The sequence below is a fragment of the Tursiops truncatus genome, chromosome 6 (genome assembly GCF_011762595.2).
Source record: "Tursiops truncatus isolate mTurTru1 chromosome 6, mTurTru1.mat.Y, whole genome shotgun sequence".
Classification (NCBI taxonomy): domain Eukaryota; kingdom Metazoa; phylum Chordata; class Mammalia; order Artiodactyla; family Delphinidae; genus Tursiops; species Tursiops truncatus.
Window position 1 is genome coordinate 25,902,771 of NC_047039.1, and position 21,220 is coordinate 25,923,990.

General features: G+C 35.1%; 2 protein-coding genes across 6 annotated transcripts in view; one reads left to right on the forward strand and one right to left on the reverse strand.

The window, feature by feature from the left end:
• CENPP (centromere protein P) overlaps positions 1 to 21,220 on the forward strand; it is a 234,678-nt gene that overhangs the window by 60,076 nt on the left and 153,382 nt on the right. The gene's annotated exons all lie outside the window — the stretch shown is intronic.
• OGN (osteoglycin) lies at positions 47 to 19,633 on the reverse strand. Of its 2 annotated transcripts, XM_019940474.3 has the most exons (8): positions 19,483 to 19,626; positions 19,143 to 19,310; positions 18,216 to 18,464; positions 16,715 to 16,811; positions 10,764 to 10,922; positions 8,484 to 8,686; positions 5,654 to 5,749; positions 47 to 4,846 (listed from the first exon to the last, which is right to left on the reverse strand). In XM_019940474.3, the coding sequence occupies exons 3-8, from the start codon at positions 18,387 to 18,389 to the stop codon at positions 4,676 to 4,678; spliced, it is 900 nt and encodes a 299-aa protein (XP_019796033.1). In that variant the 5' UTR covers positions 18,390 to 18,464; positions 19,143 to 19,310; positions 19,483 to 19,626; the 3' UTR covers positions 47 to 4,675. The 2 variants fall into 2 exon arrangements, with proteins under 2 accessions (XP_019796033.1, XP_004313641.1); XM_004313593.4 differs by lacking the exon at positions 19,143 to 19,310 and having other exon boundaries at positions 19,483 to 19,633.

Sequence of the window (21,220 nt, forward strand, 5' to 3'; positions counted from 1 at the left end):
CAAGTCAGTTAACCATATATATTGAAAGAATATAGTCTTGTGTATATATATATATATAAAATATATATTTATTTTACAGTACACACTTTGAAAAAGTAATCTGTCAAGGACACTTGAAGTAAAATGCCAAATGCTAATGAAGGACATAGGCATAGCAGCCTTGTAACGTCACAGTGTAATCTTTACTTCCTGAGCCACACTCTGTATTTTGAGCTTCTTATTTATTGTATATTTCAAGTTTAAATATTGGAGTCTGATTCTTGTAAAGTAATGCTTCTTAGGTCTGATACATATACATTCAGAGACTTTTTTTTAATTCCCTTTGTTTTCTGTCATAGCTAGAACTATATTTGGCTGCATTGTAATCCCCCAGGTCCTACTTAGTTAGATAGTATCAAATTATTGACAGCAGTGATGCACACAGAAACCAGTTCTGAAAGAGTTAACATAAATAATATCTCAAGGTTCAGGTTCCCTCAAAATCCTGAGTCCTGACTATTGTTTTTATGACTGGTACTAATTCTCATTTATTTTGGATTCTTTTTTTTTTTATCATCATCATCATTATTTGCATTTTATTTGGTTGAGCTGGTAATATCTGTCAAGCGTAAGATTTTCTTTAGAATGAAACATGTCAGTACCTGTACTGTACCTGTACTGTGGTCCCTTGAGGAGTGCTCAGGATTATGTTGTTTACTTGCAGGTGCTCTTGCACCAGGACAATTAAATAGCTCTTCTTCAGAATTGGTAAAATACAATAATGATTGAGGAGTCTGCTGGCAGTTATGGTAATGAATCACCTAATACGGCCATTTCCTTATACATTAGAATGGGTTGTGGGAAATGTGAGCACTAGTCCCATTTTCAAACTGATTTTCCTCTAGGTGCTTTTAAGGCAAGTGTAGAAGTATAATTGGTGTGTTTTTCCTGTAGAGGATAAAGTGCTTCTTTGAGCTGGTCCTTTGCTGGTGACAAGGTTACTAGAATGGAAAGAAACATCACATTGTTGTGCAACCATCACCAGTAAAAATCTGTCCCATTAAACACTAATTTGCCATTCCTTCATTCTCTCAATAGTGTCCTTTGATGCATAGAAATTTTTAATTTTGATGAAGTCCAATTTATTTTCTTTTCTTTTGTAGCCTGTGTTTTTGGTGTCATATCCAGGAAATCATTGCCAAATTCAACATCATAAAGAATTTTCTCTTTATTTTTTCCTGAGAGTTTTATAGTTTAGCTCTTAACTTTAGGTGTTTAATCCAGTTTGAGTTAATTTTTATACATTCTGTAAGCCAGCAGTCCAACTTCATTCTTATACATGTGATTATCCAGTTTTCCTAGCATCGCTTGCTGAAGAGACTGTCCTTTCCTCATTGAGTGGTCTTGACACCTTTGTCAAAAATCATTTGACTATATATGCAAAGGTTTGTTTCTGGATTTATTATTCTATTCCATTGGTCTGTACGTCTGTCCTTATAGCAGTATCACACTTTTGTTTACTGTAGCTTTATAGTTACATTTTGAAATGAGGAAGTGTGAATCCTCCAGTTTTGTTCTTCCTTTCAAATTTCTTTTTGGTGTTTGGAGTCCCTTGAGATTCCATATGAATTTTGGTGGGTTTTTCCAGTTCTTCAAAAAATGTCGTTGGGAGTTTGATAGGGATTGCTTTTGAAACCACTAGGTGGCGTTTCAGGGGAGTTCCAAGGAGCTCCAGTCCTTTATGTCTCATTGTGGAAAGAATTCAGCAAGAGACAAAGTGATAGATAAGAAGTGATTTATTAGAATAGGATGCTTGTGAGGCTTAAAAGCAGGTGGGCTAGGGGGTGATGCGCCCTGAGAACTTAGTTGGCTACAGTTTTATAATCAAAGGAGAAGTGGGGAGGAGGAAAAGACCACCTTCTTCCTCATTCTTGAGTAGATGTCACGCTTCCATCATTAACTCCTCCTCTAGGTTGGACAGGGGAGTTTTCTTGTCCCTACGTGGTCAAGCCAGGACTGTCATGGCACTGTGGAAATATTATTTCAGGTCTCCATACAATGAGGGTCTTTCACTTTGAAATGTCACCTTTCCATAAATTATTGTTTTTTATGTGTGCAGAGAGCATGTCCTAGGGGTCATTAACTTACTGAGCTCACTGGTCAGGATGTGGGTCTCATGCCACCATTGTTTATTGTTTGGGGGCATGTCTCATGTTTCTGTTGCATGGTTTTGTTGCTAAGCAGGCATACTTGGCTTTGTGGTTAAGCAAACCTGCTTTCTTGAGCGATCATTAACTTACAGGGGTCTCCCATACTTTTCCTTTACTTACAATCCCATAGTGGGATTAACTGTTTAATCACCTGCTTTGTCCCTTTATTCTGTTCCTGTCATTTTGAAGTTGTTTTGGGTAGTGCTGACATATTAACTATTCAGTCTTCCATTCTTGAACACAAGATGTCTTCCCATTTATGCATATATTCTTTAGTTTCTTTCAGGAATGTTTGTAGGGGTAAAATATTTTTAATTTTAATCCTCTGTTTCATTATCAGTGTCAAGAATGAAGCAATATCTATTTAAGATAATGGGGATCAGCATATATTTTACTTCATTATTTTATTTGTGACTTAAAGGTGTATATAAGGTTGTCAGGTACCTAGGTTCATATCTTCTTATCTAGAAGTCTCAAAACTATTTTTTAAGATAATTCCATAATTCAGACTTTTAAACCAGTGCTCTTTCCTAATTGCTATTTTATATAAACCACTGGCTTTTAAATTCTCTAAAATTTGAGAGTTATTTTATGGTGCTTTTCCCCTTTAAGTTTAGTAATATAAAGAACATAGGAATACATTATTATTCTGACATCTGGAAATGGGAAGAAAGTACTGACCCCTTTCCCCAGTGTTGGTTCCACCACTCAGCAATCCTTTATTAAGTTTGTTTTTCCAGATAAAGTTACAGTTTATTTCTATTGATTTATTCAAGATTGTGGTAGTTTAAATATTCTATTTTTCCAAATAAAACAGAGCCCTTCTGTTTAAATGGATTTTATTTTGCACTATTTACTATATATTCAATTTAGATGTGCACACTATTATGCTAGCACTTTGAATGTATAAAGGGAATATTGGATGTGTTCAGTGTGCTCAGTGAGCTTTCTCAGTCACTGAGAAATGAGGCTCGCACACAAAATGAGAAAGCCGTATAATAGTTATTGTTGCCAGTTACCACAATAAAATCAGTGAACGCGTTAGTGTTGTAGCAGTAATTATTGTGGTGTTAAGACATCACAGGTGTTTTAGTGAAAAAATTTCATTTTGGGGTCAACCTTGACAAATGGGAAAATTGAAAAACAGGTCATTCTACGTATGGAAAAAACAGAAGCAAATGAAAAACCCCCAATAGTGTTTGTTCTGGGAATAGTATACAGAGACCAACTTGATTCTAATGCATAATTTATGTTGGAAACAATGTCGGCAATTTTTATGTACACAGTTCAGACTCTTGTTTCTAAAGCACTGATCATTTTATATGCAACCCCAAAGCAGTGTGGAGACTAAGACTTTTAAGTGGCGTTTGCGCAAAAGGAAAGTAATTTTAGGAACTTTATCATCACTGTTAGATTGAAGATGAATTCTCATCTTTAAACGTACCAGTTAATCATGGGTCTCTAGAAAATGTTGCTGAGATGCTTTCTTGTGAATGTGTGGTCTATTCTCAAGAACATGGATGTGTATGGGTGGGTGGGAAGGTGGTGTGTAGTAGTAACACCACAGAATTCACTTTGTTTTCATGTCTTACATTTGGATAAATTTATTGATGAGATTCTCATTCCTATAGTATAAAAAGAAAATATTTTGCAGTATATATCATAATTGAAAGCCTTTACAGTGGAGAATTTTATGGCTATGTTCTGAGAAACAGGATGAACTTTCAGGTTTTTTTATAAGCATGCTAATTTTGATGTGCTTGGCTTCCTAAAATGTTTTATGGTGGACTTAGAATGTTAATATTTAGATTAAAGAAAATTTTGTACTATTTTACTAAAGCCTTTAATTGTGTGATCACAAAGCAGAATAACTGAACATTACTATATTAGCTCTTTATCAGAGAGTAAAATTATGCTTTATTTGGAAAGTTTTGCCTAAGTATGAGACTATATTCCTATTTCTGAGGCTAAGTGAAAATATAGTAGCTGCCTTAATAGAAAGAAAACAGAGTTCCTACTTCATAATGAATAATGTATGAATGATAAAAGAAAAGTGAGAGGTCCCTGGAAATATTTAGCTTTTCAAAGTGTTTGGAACATATGCCTTAAATACTTTAGGGATCCAGTAGAAGCCAGGAAAGACAAACAGTTGAAAGTTTCTCGGACTTATCCTTTCACTTCGTAATACACCTTAAATTTGGGTATTTATATAAAAACATACATTTTAAATGGTACTCCAGTATAAACTGCAGGGATTTTGTAATGCTGTTCAAATATTTTCACATTACTTTGTTTTGAACTTAGAGATTCACTGTTACTTTTTGCTCGTTGTTATATGTAAGGTTTTTTGAACATCCTTGCTTAAAACATAAGTTCCTTCATAGTAGGATACAAAATTAATATTAAATACTTAAGCTCCTTTAGACATTGTTGAGACAGATTATAAGTATGTGTGTACTTTAGCTTATGTGCTGCATTGATAGTGGTTAAATGTATGACCCTACAGGCAATCTTTTTAAGCAGATAAAACTGTTGGGATGTTTTCCCAGGATGATGGGATTGCCCTCCAAGCGTATCTCTTCAATGCGGTCCCGAATATAACTGGTGTCATTAGCCTTGCAGAATGTATCATCTGTAATTGAAGTTATGTTGTTAAACTAGAAAATAAAAGGGAAAAATTGTTTAGAAACCCGAAATCATCCTTTTGTATTTTGTGTAATGAGATCTCACAGAATATTTTATCTAAAAAGTGATTTTTAAAATATTGTACATACTGTGTATATATCTTCATGGTAATAAAAACCCTTGCTGAGCAATCTGAGCCTTCCTTTTTAAAGTCTACAGTATTACTTTGGAAGAACAGACTACTGGCTATTTCTAAGAGCAAAACCCATATAACAAATTTCTGAGTATAAATAAGATTATAATAGCTGGATAAAGTATCCTATTCTAGAGTGTCAACTCAAAATGGGTACTGTTTCCTTAAATATACTTTAAAGAAATAAAAAGAAAAAATGGGAATTCTTGTGATGGTAAAAGACCACTTTTAGTTTATTTTTATTCCCTTTTCACTTTTCTATTACCCTAAGTTGATGTTGGACAATAAAGTCAGCTGGGAAGTCTCCAAAAGCAAGTGTTTACTGCTATTTGGAGAAGGAAACATAAACCACAGGTCTTAGTGTCCCCTAACTTCAAATCCACATGTCAGATTAACTAGGAGATGCCAAGTGCACACCTGGAGACAAATTCTACTATAAGAGCAGACCTCCCACCTAGTGTTACTGGTCCTTTGGTTGTGCTCTGGGTAGAACCAGGGCCTCTGGGCAGGAGAGAACATTTGGTTAAATATTAATACTTTTGATGGGCAAAATTTATGTGTAAATAAGTGAGCTTCCTAATGAATCGTAAGATTGACCCATAATAATTTGAATTAAAGTCAGATAATGTGAAAAGAGCAATCATACCTGAAGATGAATTACACGCAGACTTTCTGGTAAATTAAGAGGCACAAATTCCAGAGCATTGTGGTCCAAGTAGAGGAAGGAGAGGTTATTCAATTTCTGTAAGGAAGAGGTGCTTTTGCTTAAGTGTTATTGAGCTCATTGCATTTCTTCACATGATTCAAACTATATACACACATATATGTATAAATACATAGATATAGATATAGACACATATCAATACTATTAATCATTGGTATGGTAGTTTTAGGTTTGGTGGGATTTTTTTGTTTGCTTTGTTGTTGTTGTTCGGTGCTTTTGGTTTTACAAGTAGTATATTTGGTCCTTTACGAAGGGCAGTAGAGTCCTGATGCATCCCCACATTTCTGTCCGCTCATCTCACTTCTGAATACCATCATATTCAGCCTCAGCCCTCATGCCAATTTCTGGGGCCCTTTAAATTTCTCTTGGGAGCAGGTAATAAGGTTAATTCTTATGCAGGATTATATTTGCATCCTGGTACTGCCATAACCTCTCTTGAACCTTCACAACTTTCCATTTCAGCTCCACCAATTTGTAGTAAAATGAATATTCCTAAGAGATGTGTATGCTTGTTAGTAAGATGTCTCCCAAAGCAGTTTATCAAATACGTAGCCAAGTATGACTTTTTTACACCCCAAGGACTCTACATTGGATTACTCTTCATGATCAGTAATCCATTATTGTGTATAATTTTATAATATGATCTCAAGATGTAGTTTCCCTTGACAATAATCTTTTACCTTACCTTTGATATGCATCCTGTGACAGAATTTGGTAATTTTTTTTTTTTTTTAGAATTAATTTGCTGTTATTTTAATCCTTTCTTTCTTTGTTTTTTTCTTTTTTTTTTGCGGTACGCGGGCCTCTCACTGCTGTGGCCTCTACCGTTGCGGAGCACAGGCTCCGGATGCACAGGCTCAGCGGCCATGACTCATGGGCCCAGCTGCTCCGCGGCACGTGGGATCCTCCCAGACCGGGGCACGAACCTGTGCCCCCTGCATCGGCAGGTGGACTCTCAACCACTGCGCCACCAGGGAAGCCCTAATCCTTTCTTAAGCATCCTACAATTCACCATATGGGCACCAAGCTCCTGTCTTCCCCAGTGGGCCTCTTTAACATGGATTAGAGTAACCTGATTTTACCAGTGGCTTTGGCAGCCTAGGACATTAAGCAAAACTAGAAAATAGCTGAGTTTATCATTTTCATGCCAACTTGTCATGAATCCCTTCTGTAATCCACGTGTAAAATCCGAAATATTCAAACATTCCTTTTGTGAAATGTTGATTAGCTCCTGTGGGTCTTTTTTGTTTGTTTTGTTTTGTTTTATAAATTTATTTATTTATTTATTTATGGCTGCATTGGGTCTTTGTTGCTGTGCTTGGTCTTCCTCTAGTTGCAGCAAGCAGGGGCTACTCTTCATTGCAGTGTGCGGGCTTCTCATTGTGGTGGCTTTTCTTCTAGAGCACAGGCTCTAGATGCACGGGCTTAGCAGTTGTGGCTCACTGGCTGTAGAATGCAGGCTCAGTAGTTGTGGCGCATGGGCTTAGTTGCTCCACAGCATGTGGGATCTTCCCGGACCAGGGTTCAAACCCGTGTCCCCTGCGTTGGCAGATGAATTCATAACCACTGCGCCACCCGGGAAGTCCCTACTCCTGTAGGTCTTTAACATGTCAGTTATTCAAAGGTTTACCTGCTCAAATTGCATATCTTCAAATTACAAACATTTTTTTGTTTTTAAAATGAGTCCAGTTTTTAAAAGTCCCCTAAGAGTCCCTTAACTTTTGAGGAACTGCTAGGAGTTGTCCTAAGGAGCTACAAACCTTCCTTTTTGTTTTGTTTGTTTGTTTGTTTTTTGGCGGTACGCGGACCTCTCACTCTTGTGGCCTCTCCCGTTGCGGAGCACAGGCTCTGGACACGCAGGGTCAGCGGCCATGGCTCACGGGCCCAGCCGCTCCACGGCATGTGGGATCTTCCCGGACCGGGGCACGAACCCGTGTCCCCTGCATCAGCAGGCAGACTCTCAACCACTGCGCCACCAGGGAAGCCCCAAACCTTCCTTTTGAACGAGGTCTTCTGTTGCCAACAGTAGCGTGATTGTCTCATCCTTTTATCTGGGGTTTCTTCCAGGACTGGGAATGAGTACATAGAGTTATGGAAGTCCTGGGCTGAGGTTACTTCCCTGTAGGCTCTGCATTTTGAGACAACCTGGCTATCTAAATCAGAGGAAATCACCTTGCCCTTTTCATGTGCATTTATTTTCTTGTATTACTAAATTAAGAAATATATGTAATTTTTACTACATACAGAATTTTGTATTAGGTGCCATCATGAAATTCAAAAGAATGTCTACCTACAGAAGTCTATGGTCTAGTACTTTTAAGTATTAAAAATAAAATTCAGTGTTTACTTTTAGAACATGATTTTTTCTGGTGTTTGTAAATTACTAATATTGTAAGGAAAAAAGAAACACAGGAACACTCCCATTTTGAGGTTTTGCAGACTGTTGGTGCCACGAGGGTGCAAACTTTGTCTGTATAAATAAATATTGCTGTGTGAACAAGAGAAAAAGATGTGACACCAGGTAGTCCCATGAAACAAGATAAAGGTATTTTAAGTGAGGTACAGGCATAAGCTAGACTGAATAAGCCTAGAAGTATCACTATTTATCATGTAAATAATATCTTCATTTATTACATTAAAATAGTTTTAAAACAAAATTCTAGACCATAGTTTCTTTTTCTTTTATCATGTTATTATTGGCTGTATAACCGATATTTTTATATTGTGCTCAGTCATACTATAAAATACTTACTTTGAAAGTATTTGCTTTGATTCCTCTACTCTTGATTTTGTTGTATTTTGCATTAAATAAAGTAAGCTTGGGAGGGAGAACTGGAAGTTTCAGTAGTTGATTTTCAGCTAGTGTAAGTTCTTCTAACAGGGAAAGTTTTGAAAAAGTACCGTCTTCTATATCTTCAATCAAATTTCCCGTAAAATCAAGTCGCCTTAAGTTAGCTTGAAGGAAAAATATACAAAAAATAAGAAATTTTTAATAAATATATGAAGTTAAATTCTTAATTGTATGGACTGAGGAAAAGCATTTGTTTATCAGGTCATTCAAACATCTTCTATTTTTAGTGCCTAGCAGAGTGTCTACAATTAGTAGCTCAGTAAGTTTTGTTGAACACTGAGCATCTACTCTGTGCTTGACACTGATGGTCTTTCTCACTGAAGTTCTAAAACCTCAGGTTTGGAAGGGAACTTAAAGTTAATAGAGTCCTTCCATCCTTTTTTGTTTGAATTCTCAGTATGCTCAAGTAGTTTGAAAGAAACTTTTTGTTGCAAATTATGGAAAGTAAGCATTACATCTGATTGAATAAAATCATGTAAATATTTTTGGATTTTTTGCCAGCCTGTTATATTGTGACTGAGGATATCTTAATCTCTCCATGCCTTACTGCTTGACAACAATAAAGGCAAAAATGTTCCCTAATTTGTTACCGTGGTGCATACTGAGAGATAGAGAAATTCAATGTGTGTATTTATGTGTGCATCACTTTTGTCCAGCTGGGATGATTAGAAAATATGGTCCCTTCTCACTATTCAAGGTGGTCATGTCTGTAAAGTCAGTGTAAATGCTGAATTAGTGAATATGGAACCATTGCTCCTAGGGAATATATAGGGTTAGAGCCTCTCATCACACATTTTCATCAACCAATCAGTGGAAAATTTTATGTGTGTTTCTTTTTAAAGGCATCTTACTTAGTATATATTGTTGATACATTAACATTGAACTCACAGCCAATCAACGCTGTAACTCACACTTAAATAAAGATTACCTAACATGTGTTTTCTCTGTAAGGCACATCACAGCCTTCTTGCAGTTAGGAACATTAGACAGCATTTTAGTACTATACTTAGGGAGCATTTTAAACAGCAAAAAGCACAAAAATGTGAAAAATGTGGCACTAAGTAGACTGTAAAGAGGATACTTGTTTACAGTATAAAAGCTGAAACAAAAGGCCAAGCATCTCATTCAGCCTATCCTGGATGGCTCAAATTTTTTGCCACTGTGCACATGTCTACGAATGACCATGAAAGTGCCAGAAGTATTGATGTTTTGGGTTACAAATAAATTTTATCAAGTAGGTGAGTTTGAAAACATGGAATCCACAAAAGAGGAACAACTGTATTCAGTCAGTTGGGAGCTACTGGTGACAGCATGAATTTAGTTATGGCTAATCTTGTAAATGTGTAGCGCAGTCAGTGTGCATTTCTTGATGTGACTTTCTTCAGAAGCCCTTGACGTGGGGCCAGTGTGCATTTCTTGATGTGACTTTCTTCAGAAGCCCTTGACAGCATTGGAATCTAGAAAATTTATGAGGGATTAGTGATCCAGACTTGGACTTCATACTGCAGAAGTAGGGGATTTTGGTGTGCTCATGGCAACACTCTCCTGGCAGTTGTTGTAAGCTTTGATTGGACACCAGAAGTCCAGGATTTTTAATGACCTGGGAAGGAGTTAAATGGCACTGCTCTCAGCATTAATTCTGTATTAGAGTCATCTGAAGAGTTTGGTTGTGGTTAATGACAACACCTGGGCCTCTAAATTTAGAGACCTATATTAGAATCTCTGGGGACTAGAACCTAGTATCAAAAATACTTTAATATGCAGCCAGATTTAAGAACCATGAGTTAAAGTAAGAAAAAGCAGTTTCTATGTTTTTATAGTGAAAGTAGAAAATAAAACATTGTCATTGGAGAAATATCCTGATTATATTTGTATTGCTGACTGGCTGAGGCAAATGGATCTTGAAATATTGGGGTTGAGAAGATATAGTTGCCCATATATTAGATGGGCAGTCAACATAGACTCCGTAGTCACCAGTAAAGAAAGATGACAGGGAACATCTGAATGGAAAGGAGATTCACCAGTAAACCAGTGGATTTTTGTGAAGTGTGGTGGATACTTAAAATACCTCAACAGTCACTACCGTACACGTGATAGGCCACAGGTACCTAGAAACTTGTGTTTATATGAGTTAAATACTGACATGAGTTAACACTAATATCTTATTTAAAATTAACTTACGTATGTCTGCAAAATCTTTGGCAGTCAACTTTTTAATTTTGTTGAATCGTGCATAAAGATAGGCTGATTCCTTTGGCAAGGGTGGTACAGCATCAATGTCAACTTCTTCACAGTATACAGAGCCACTTAAACAAACACATAGCAGGCATGTGGGCATTTCTAAATTGGGAAACAAAAATCATAAAAATCAGTAGTTTAAAAATATTTGACCTCTAGTGTTAAAATTCTTGCTATCATGAATGTTATTACCAATTTGAAAAGATCCTTTACAGAATTATGGATGATAACAGGAAAGACGTTATGGCCATGATAGCTAGTAATCTATATTGTATCTGATAACTCACCAGAATTTTATTTTAAATTCTGTAATCCACAATCTCTTTTATTCTCCTATCTGTTTTAGCAGTGATCATTTAATTGCTGAATTGATTGACAGTTACATTTCTTCATTGGAGTATCAAAAATCATAAAGCAGGACTTAAGGTAAATATAAGCTTGATTTATCACTTGGAGTGGTGCAAACACATTTCTAATGAGTTTAGAAACCACTTAGTTAAATAAGCAAACTATTAACTTAAAAATTGGAGTCATTGTGGGTACTGTTAGAATCCCTATTGTACCCTACGTCATTCATTGCATTTACTTGTCATGCATCTTTCATCTCCTTCAACCTGCAACAGTTCCTTAGTCTTTGTTTTTCATACCTTTTACTGTTTTGGAAATTTTTGAATTTTTTAAAACTTTTATTTTCAGGGCACTTATTTTGCAGAATATCTTTCAATTAGGGTTTATATGAAGTTCCTCATTTTTTGGCAGGAATACCATGGAAATAATGTTACATCCTTAGTGTTATGTATCTGTCTCATTCCTTATGATGCTGTCTTTGGTCACTTGGTTCAGTTAGTACCTGCCATGGTTCTCACTCTGTAAAATTACTGTTTTTCACTTTGTAATTTGTACCTTCGAGAGGAGTACTTTGAGATTCTAAACATCAGGTTTGTCATCAAACTTTCACGCTCTAGTTTTATCATCTGTTGAAGATTCTTACTTGAATCATTTATCACTAGGATAATTGCCAATTATTTTCTAATTCCATCATTTCTTCTTTATTTGTTAGTTGGCATTCTGATATAAGGTGGAACATTCCCTTCTTATTTGTTTATTTCTGTCAGTATGAACTTATGAATTCCTCATCCCATGGGTAACGTATCCCGTAATACGTTACTGTCTTATTTATTTTGATAATCACATTGTCACAGATTAGTCAGTGAGAACTCTTAAGCTCTGTTTATCCTCCCACAGCCTTTTTATGGTTCCATGATATACAGTAAGTTGCACATATTTAATTTGTATAATTTATAAGTTTGGACATGTGTATATGCCCATGAAACCATCACCACAATCAAGATAATTAACACATCCATCACTCCAAAAGTTTCCTCATGCCCTTTGGTAATTTCTCCCTCCCAGCAACCACTAATCTCCTTTCTGTCATTATATGTTAGTTTGCATTTTTGAAACTTTTATATCAAAAGAATCATGCAGTATACACTCTTTTGTCTGGCTTCTTTCACTCTGCATAATTATTTCTCAAAATAATTTTGTATGTATCAGTAATTCATTCCTATTTATTACTGAGTTCATTCCAATTTATTCCATTGTCTCAATAAACACCATTTATACTGTCATCTCTTACGGACATTTGGGTTGTTTCCAGTTTTTGGCTATTTCAAAGAAAGCTGCCATGAACATTTATGTATGGACTTAATGTTTTCATTTTTCTTGGATAAATACCTAAGAGTAGAATGGCTGGGTCTTATTATACGTATGTATTTTACCTTTTGAAGAATGTCCTAAAGTGTTTTCCAAAGTGGTTGTGCCATTTTACATTCTCATTAGCAGTGTGTGAAAGTTCCAGTTGCTCTACATTCTTGTCAACATTTGGTATGTATGGTTGGACTTTTTTATGTTAGCCTTTCAAGTAAGGTTTGTTGTGGTATCGCTTGTTTTAATTTACATTTTCCTAATGACTAATGTGCTAAGCATCTTTTTATATACTTATTTGCCATCCACATATTTTTTTGTGGTGAAGTGTCTATTCATATCTTTTGCCTGTTTTTTGAAATAGTTTTTTGTATTACTATTTTTGAATTATAAAAGTATATTCTGTAGATATAAATCATTTGTCAGATTTATGTTTTGCAAATATTTTCCTCCAGTCTGTGGCTTGTCTTTTTATTTCCTTATCAATGTCTTTTGAAGAGCAAACATTTGGGGCCTTCCCCAGCAGTCCAGTGGTTAAGACTCCATGCTTCCACTGCAGGGGGTGCATGTTCCATCCCTGGTTGGGGAACTAAGATTCCACATGCCGCATGGTGGGGCCAGAAAAAAAAAAAAAGAAGAGCAAACATTTTTTATATTAATGAATAACAATTGATCCCTTTATATTGTCTGGATTTCAATGAGCAGGTCTTGTACATCTTTTACACATTTATACCTATGTATTTTTTATATTTTGATTAATTTTAAAAATTAAATGTCCCCACTGTTTTTTGAGAACTTACTTATTAAGATGTCCCAGACCAATCTTGCCCTTTCCTTGCCCCAGGCCTGAAATCAGCTATTATTTCAAGGAGTACTGGTCCCTTTTAGTGGAGGATGGTATTTAGAAACCAACATTTGGGTGTGGATGTGCTCATTGCTACTGGGATCTCATTGCTTCTGGGCTTTTTCAGCAAAGGGACCTGGGAAATATATGTATTTTTATTTGGCGCTCTCTTCATATATAATACACATACATACACACAAGTATAGGTATATGGACATGGACATAATACACAAGTACACACATGCAGACATACATATATACATGTATATAATATGTGTCATATGCTCATACGAAAACATAAGCACATGATATGCATATTTTAACATACACACTCATACAGGGAGGCAAACATGTATATATCTATTTCTGTATCTCTGTATACAAACCAGGAGTTGATCCTGATATCTTTCATTCCACTCCATCTCAACAGTGTTCATTTTAGCCTTCCCCCTTACCATATTTGTAACACCCTTCTCTGACAATGAGAAACCTGGCTCTTGAGATCCACTGTGCAATTACTTTACTCAGTCCCAGAACACACATTAAGTAGTTTCATTATTGATAACCTATAATACTATGGAAAACAAACCTACCCACTAGAATTTTAGTATTTGCCTATTTTATTTTGTCTTTAGCCTGAAAGTATACAGTCAAAATACTGTGTTTAAGGATTACTTCGATTAGATTTTTCCCCCTGTAGTGTGTTATGTTATTGATTTGAAATGCAATTAAGTTTCTATTTTTCTGTTTGTTTGCCAATTTGGGTTCTTTTTATCTTATCCTAGTTGGTTTTATTTATAAATGTATTTGTTTGTTTGCTTATTTGAATATAACATTATTCTAAAATCAAATCTGCACAACAAGTGTATACTCCAAGAAGTTCTAGCACCTTCCCCTAGTACCCCTAGTTACCATCTCCCCCTCCTTTTTACCCCTAGTCCCATCTGTAACCCATAGGTAACTAGTCTCAGTTTTTTAGTTACCCTTCTTGAATTTCTTTTCACAAAGTGGGCTGATGTATGTATATTCTCTTACATCCCCTTCATTTTTTTTTTTTTTTTTGCGGTACGCGGGCCTCTCACTGTTGTGGCCTCTCCCGTTGCGGAGCACAGGCTCTGGACGCGCAGGCCCAGTGGCCATGGATCACAGGCCCAGCCGCTCTGCGGCATGTGGGATCTTCCCAGACCAGGGCACGAACCCGTGTCCCCTGCATCGGCAGGCGGACTCTCAACCACTGCGCCACCAGGGAAGCCCCCCTTCATTCTTAGGTGAAAGACAGCATACTGTAGATACTCTATTGCATTTTTTTTTCACATAATCTCTTCTGAAAATCACTCCATGTTAGTTATAGAGATCATCCTCATTCACTTTTACAACTGCATAGTATTCCCCTGGGTGGATGTACCATACTTTATTCAACCACTCTTGAATGTATGGATAATTAGATTGTTTCCAATATTTTGCAGATGCAAGCAATGCTTCAGAGATTTTGCATATGTGTTTTCTTACTTTTGGAGGTATATCTTTAGGGTGAATTCCTAGAAGTCAATTGCTGTGTCAGAAAGTAAATGCGTATTAGGTTTCGTTAGATATTACCAAATTCCTGTCCATTCTACCAGTTTGTATTACCACCAGCAACGTATGTCAGTGTCTGATACCCTACAGTTTTGCCAATGGAATATATTAATATATTTGTCAGGTTAAAAAATTTTATCTCGGCATAATTTAAACTTACATGTGAGATTGAACACCTTTTATGTGTTTAAGCGTCATTTTTATATCATTTTGTGAATTGTCTGTTCATATCTTTTGTCCATTTTTCCAGTGGAGTTTTGATCAGTTTCTTTTTCCTGGATTTTTACTTGTTCTTTAGAAATTAGAGATATTAACTCTTTATCAGTGATATATATTACGAATATTTTTCTCAGTTTTCAGTTGCCTTTGGCTTTGTTTATGATGGTTTTTGCCATGCAGATGTTTCATTTATGGAGTCAAATTTATTGATCTTTTCTATTATCGTCTCTGGAGTTTGAGATACCCCACACCCAGGTTATCTTCTACTATTTGTATGGTTTCACTTTTTGCATTTAGACCCTAATTTATTTGGAGTTTTTCTGTGTAAGATAGGGATCTAATTGTATCCCTTGTCAGTTGACTACTTAGTTGTCCCAGCCCCAGTTTTTTAAAATATCATCTTTGCTTCAGTGATTAAAGATGTTACCTTTATTATTTACTAAATTTCTACATGTATTTCTTTTTGTCTGTGGACTTTCGTTCATACACCAGTATTACACTTATTTTAAGTATGCAGGCTTTAAAGCATGTTCTGATAGGTGATTTCATGCAGGTTTGATTTTCCTTCTGAACTTGAAGATCAGCCTTACCAGCTCTTTAAAGAAGTTCGTTGTTGTAAATTTAGGGAGCACTGACATCTTTGTGATATTAAATCATCCTACTGAAGAGCAAAGAATGTCTTTCCATTTCTTCAAGTCTACTTTCACTATGATACTTCTCAAATTTCTTAAGATATATTTTCTGGTTTTGTCCTTTTTTTTTTTTTTTGTGGTATGCGGGCCTCTCACTGTTGTGGCCTCTCCCGTTGCGGAGCACAGGCTCCAGACACGCAGGCTCAGCGGCCATGGCTCACGGGCCCAGCTGCTCCACGGCATGTGAGATCTTCCTGGACCAGGGCACAAACCCGTGTCCCCTGCATTGGCAGGTGGACTCTCAACCACTGCGCCACCAGGGAAGCCCTGGTTTTGTCCATTTTAATTTTATTGTAGCAATATAGAAATTAGTGTGTGATTTTTTTTTTCATATTGTCATGTGAAGTAATGTTCTGTGATAGAGCAAGAATAAACCAAATAGAAACTAATAAGTAGGACTTTGTAATTTTATAAGTTTTCTATTGTTTTAATTGAAATGTACATTATAATTATTTATGTATATAACTATGTCTCTCTTCTGTGAGTTTCTTAAAGGCAAGAATTATATTTTATTTACTTTATCCTCAGGCTACATAGTATTTGAAAATAATTGGTGTTTAACAAGTATTTCTTGAACTGATTTTATATAGACAGAAGCACACACTTTGTAGAGGCTAAACATAGACTAAACTTTGTTCTTGAATGTTCCTATTCCACATTTCTCACTCATAATGTGGAATGGCAAATGATGAAAACTCACAATATACCTGTTTGACTTTATCATTAGAGATAAATTCCACTGTTTGGATCCACTATATCCTGATGCAATTTTTGATTACTATAAGGAATAAAGTTCCATTATAAGCTATTTTTTAAAGCTCCTTTAAAAAATTTGATGCTAGAGTATTCATACTTACCATCATTTTCTTTCTTGGGGGATAATGGTTTTGTACTCTCATCTTTTTGTAATTGAAAACCTTTCTCATCGGGTATTATTATCGTAGTTTCTTTTTCCTATTGAAAAAATAAACATTTATTATCAGGTGTGACAAGGACCAATTTGGACGGTAAAACTGAGGGATTACAGACAACATTCTCCCGTAAGTGTTCTGGTTGAACAGCCTCTCCCCTTTCCATTTGTCTATTAAATGTCGTTGAATTCTACTCCACTTCACAAATATCTTGGTCTCTGCATTTATATTAAGATAGAGAGAATCCTAAAGCAATGTAAAGAGAAGAAGCAGAGAACTTTTTATTTACTACTTTTTAGGGACCAGTAGATTTTTGAAAGTATTCTTTAAACTGATTGATAGAGTCAAATCAGCCATGTGAGCCAACAACTTGTTGTTATAGTGGGCCTTTTTTTCCCCTAAGCTATAACTATATATATATACCTATATTATATATATGTGATAATAATAATAATAGCATATTAACCAACTCCATTGGAAGAAATTGTACAGTTAACATTTGCTCATCTGTACTAAAAAAAGAAAGAAGCAATTATAACTGTTCACTCTTAAAATCTTTGTCATCTTATTTATAGTGGAGAACTTTTGAAGCAATCAACATTGTTATATATTTGGCTGCTTTGCTCATTTTCCATTTGTGTGTGTGTGTGTGTGTGTGTGTGTGAGAGAGAGAGAGAGAGGGAGAGAGAGACACACATACAGACACACGGTAGGCAGGCAACAGATACTTATGTGCTGTATTAACTTTTTCCTTTCCCAGTGTTCATTTCTGTGTGCCAGTAAAACCACAAGTAATTACTTAGCCCCCGTACAAGTAGAATATGAAGATGTGGTGTGAAAGTCATCTCTGTAGACAATGACAGTTACCGTTACTTGGTAAAGTGATGGAGTCTGAATTGTTAAAACCGATTAAAAATTAAGCTATATTAAGTAGTTTTCATTTTTTGACATATGTGAATTATTGTGAAATGCTGTAGATACAAAATAAGCAGTACTCTTTATTTCCTTGAACCACTTCTTCCTAAAACAATAAACCTTAAGCTGGTGATTCATTTTTATTTCTCCTAATACACACTTCTCCTATTTTATTTTAATATGCATATAGAGGACATTATGTAATATCACTTAACATATAAATCTCAAATGGTCAGAGATCCTCTCAAAGTTTAATTTTCCTTAAATTTTATGTTTTAAATTTTAGTTTTCCTTAAATCTTATGTTTTGGTTGCTATAGATACTGTTTGGTTATTATGGATTCTATGTATTAATTTGGGAAGCATGCATACTTTAAAAATATCATCTGAGGACAGTTATTTTGAATTATTTTGAAGCATTTAATGTGCTTTTCCTTTCCTCTTACCTTATCAGACACATTCAGAAAAAACAAAAACATACATTTAAATGGGCGACCATTTTAGAAATTAAATTTAGAGTAGAAATAAAATACCTTAATACTTTTTCCATCCAGGGATTTATCCTCATAATCTCGGCTAAATAAGCTTTCTTCAAAATTATCTGTTCCATAATCATAGATAATGCGTGAATCCTGCTGAGATGGTGGTGCTGGCTTTATCAGAGGCACAAACAGGAACAGGAGAAGTGTAGATTTCAGAGTCTTCATTTTAGCAAAAATGAAAGTGACTGGAAGTTAATAAGCTAGTGGCCTGCTGACTGTGGGACAATACTCTCTTTTACCCTGGAAATAAAAACACAGACCATTGAAGCAATATTTAAAAGCTTAGAGGACTTTTTGGCAGGGTATACGCAGTAGGGACCAGAGAACAAGTATTTAACCCTTAGTGATCTTTAATTAGATGCTAAAAGTTTTTATGTATCAGCCACATTCTGAAAAATAGTTTCAGAAAATGGTTTTAGTTCCTTTTCTATCAAAAATCCAAGCAATGTTGATAATTTCAGTTTTTTAATAATTAGGTGCCTTGAACAAAGGTACTTGTTTGTAATTGAAGTCTTCTTAGGATACCTGTAATATAAACAGTTAAAATGAAGTCCCATGATCTGTCTCATGTGAGTTAAAAAATATCATATTTCAACTTTGCTCCTTTATACGAACTCTTGATTTGTATTGGTATGAGCAGAAACAAGTTCCAGGAACAGTTTTATAATTAAATTTTAAATTTAACATTATGAAAAGTAGTCATTAACACTTTTTTAGGTGGTACAGAATATGGGAAAAGCCATAATTTAAATTTTCTTAGTTTTATAATTTTTATAGATATCATTTCTTTTAGTTAATAGCATTTCTTCTAAAATTTAAACCATGAAAAATGCAAAAATAGTATCGCAGACTAGAAAAAATATAGAACTTTAATCAAAGATTTAGAGGGAATGAAATGGGAAAGATTTTTAGGCTCACCGCTGGATTTTATCTGGTGGTGCACATTTTACACTTTTTCATAAGTAACTTCAGACAGAATCACTCATAGTTCCTGGTGCTGCATTGTAGATACCAGTTTGTCAAAAATCAATGGTTGAAAATTAAGAATAACATGGTTTTGTGACTTTTGCAGCACCTTGTTCTTGCCTGCATGGACATTAAAGTTATGCAATGATATACTTAAGTGCTTGTTAAAAAATAATTGTTCAAAGTAACTGAAACATAAAAAAATTAAAGATGGCCTTTACATTTACTAAGATTGTTAGGTGTCACATTTTAACAAACGATATTTAAAATAATATGTGAAAAAAGAGCCTACCGTTGTAGCTGTTTTGAAGTTTTTTGTGGTTTTCCTCAGTAGATGGTCATGGCTTGCATTAGCCCCAAGTGGGAGGGTGAATGAGAAAAGCTGTGGATTGATTTCAAACTGCTGAATAGAATTTCAGGGCCCAACAGCTTTCAAAGCAGTTTCCATGTGGTAGAGATCTTTGCCAACATTCTTTCTCTAGGGTGAAATGTAGTGTGTTGTACTAGAGAACTGTGCTTAAAATATTTGTAACTGCTGTACTCAGATTGTTTCTACTGTTCACCATAATTTTGTTATTTTTACCTTGTGTAATAAATACTCATGTTTTTGTGAATATTAGTTTATGAAGATGACATAGTTTAAAAATCATTCTTTTCATTTTAGTGCTTTCCCAGTAGATAAAACATCTGCTTTTTGAATGAAATAAAACACCAAACTAAAGCATAATCTATGCTCTTAATTTTATGAAGAGTAAAAATGTTGTTCTAGTACTTTAATTAGTATACAGCCAAAAAGTTTCCGGTGTAGAAATTAGTTTTAGCACAAATTATTTTTTAGTTTAGTCATTTGAGGTCCCTCTCCCCCTTTATATTGTTACATATAACAAAAACTCAAGTGTCAGAATTAGCTTTTTAAAAATAAATTTTATTTATAATTTGGGGTTTGATAGTAAAATATATTTTTGTTTGCTAAATGAAGGAAGCTGTTTTAATTATTTTAATATTAAATTTGATTTTTTTTAAGTTGAAGTGGGATTTAGATAACTATGTGAACATCTTTAAAGATTTGTTTTAATTTTATCACTCTTTGGTACTTTTAGCAGTCAAGGTAACATTTCTTTCTCCTCTATGCTAAAAATTCAATAAATATGGATATGAATAAATACTTTATTAAAAAGTAGAAAATGAAAGAATACTAATTTGTTCCCTTTTCTATTCAAAATTGGCTTTAGAGTTTTTCGAATTAAAGCTTGGATAAACTAAGACTTGAATACTCATGTTTTTATTTGAATGTGAATTATTTTAAATTTAGTTGTGATATTCTCTGGTTTTGGTTGATATAAATTGTCAATTTTATGGCTTTAAAGTCTTTGAAAATATCTAATAATGAAACAGCAGATATTGATTTGTTTTCTGTTTTGTGGCAGGTTTAATGGGATGTTGAGAAATGAACTGGATAGATGTTAAATAAATTTAGAGAATCTTAGAGATTCATAGTTTACTAATGGTATACACAGTTTGACACTTCGTAGTAATGAAAATTATTTTGTGGATATAACATTTTTTTTCTTGAAAAATTATGACCAGTAAATATAGTTTTATTGGCATTCATTCATTTAGTAGAAGTTTATTGAGTGCCACTTCTCTGCCAGTACTACAGAAAAATAAACTCAGACAAGCAAAGTTCATTTTCTCCCCTCAAAAAGGAAGGGTTAAAAAAAAAAAAAAAAGGAAGGGTTTGTAAGTTAGCAAGAAGGGCAACAAACAAGCGACAGAATGCACAGTGAGAGACCTGCTACACAGAAATGTGCACAGAGTTCTGCAGTGGCCTGGGAAAGCATGAAGCCACAGAGACTGCACCATACTGACTTCTCTAGAGAAAATGAGGGGCGGGGGTGGGGGGCAGGCCGAGGGAGAAGTGCTCTAGGAATGGGAGCAGCACACAGGTGGGGAGGGTAGATCCTTAAGGAAATGGATAATTAGTTGTATATGGCTGGAGCTTGGAGGGAGAGAGAAGAGGTGAGGGGGTG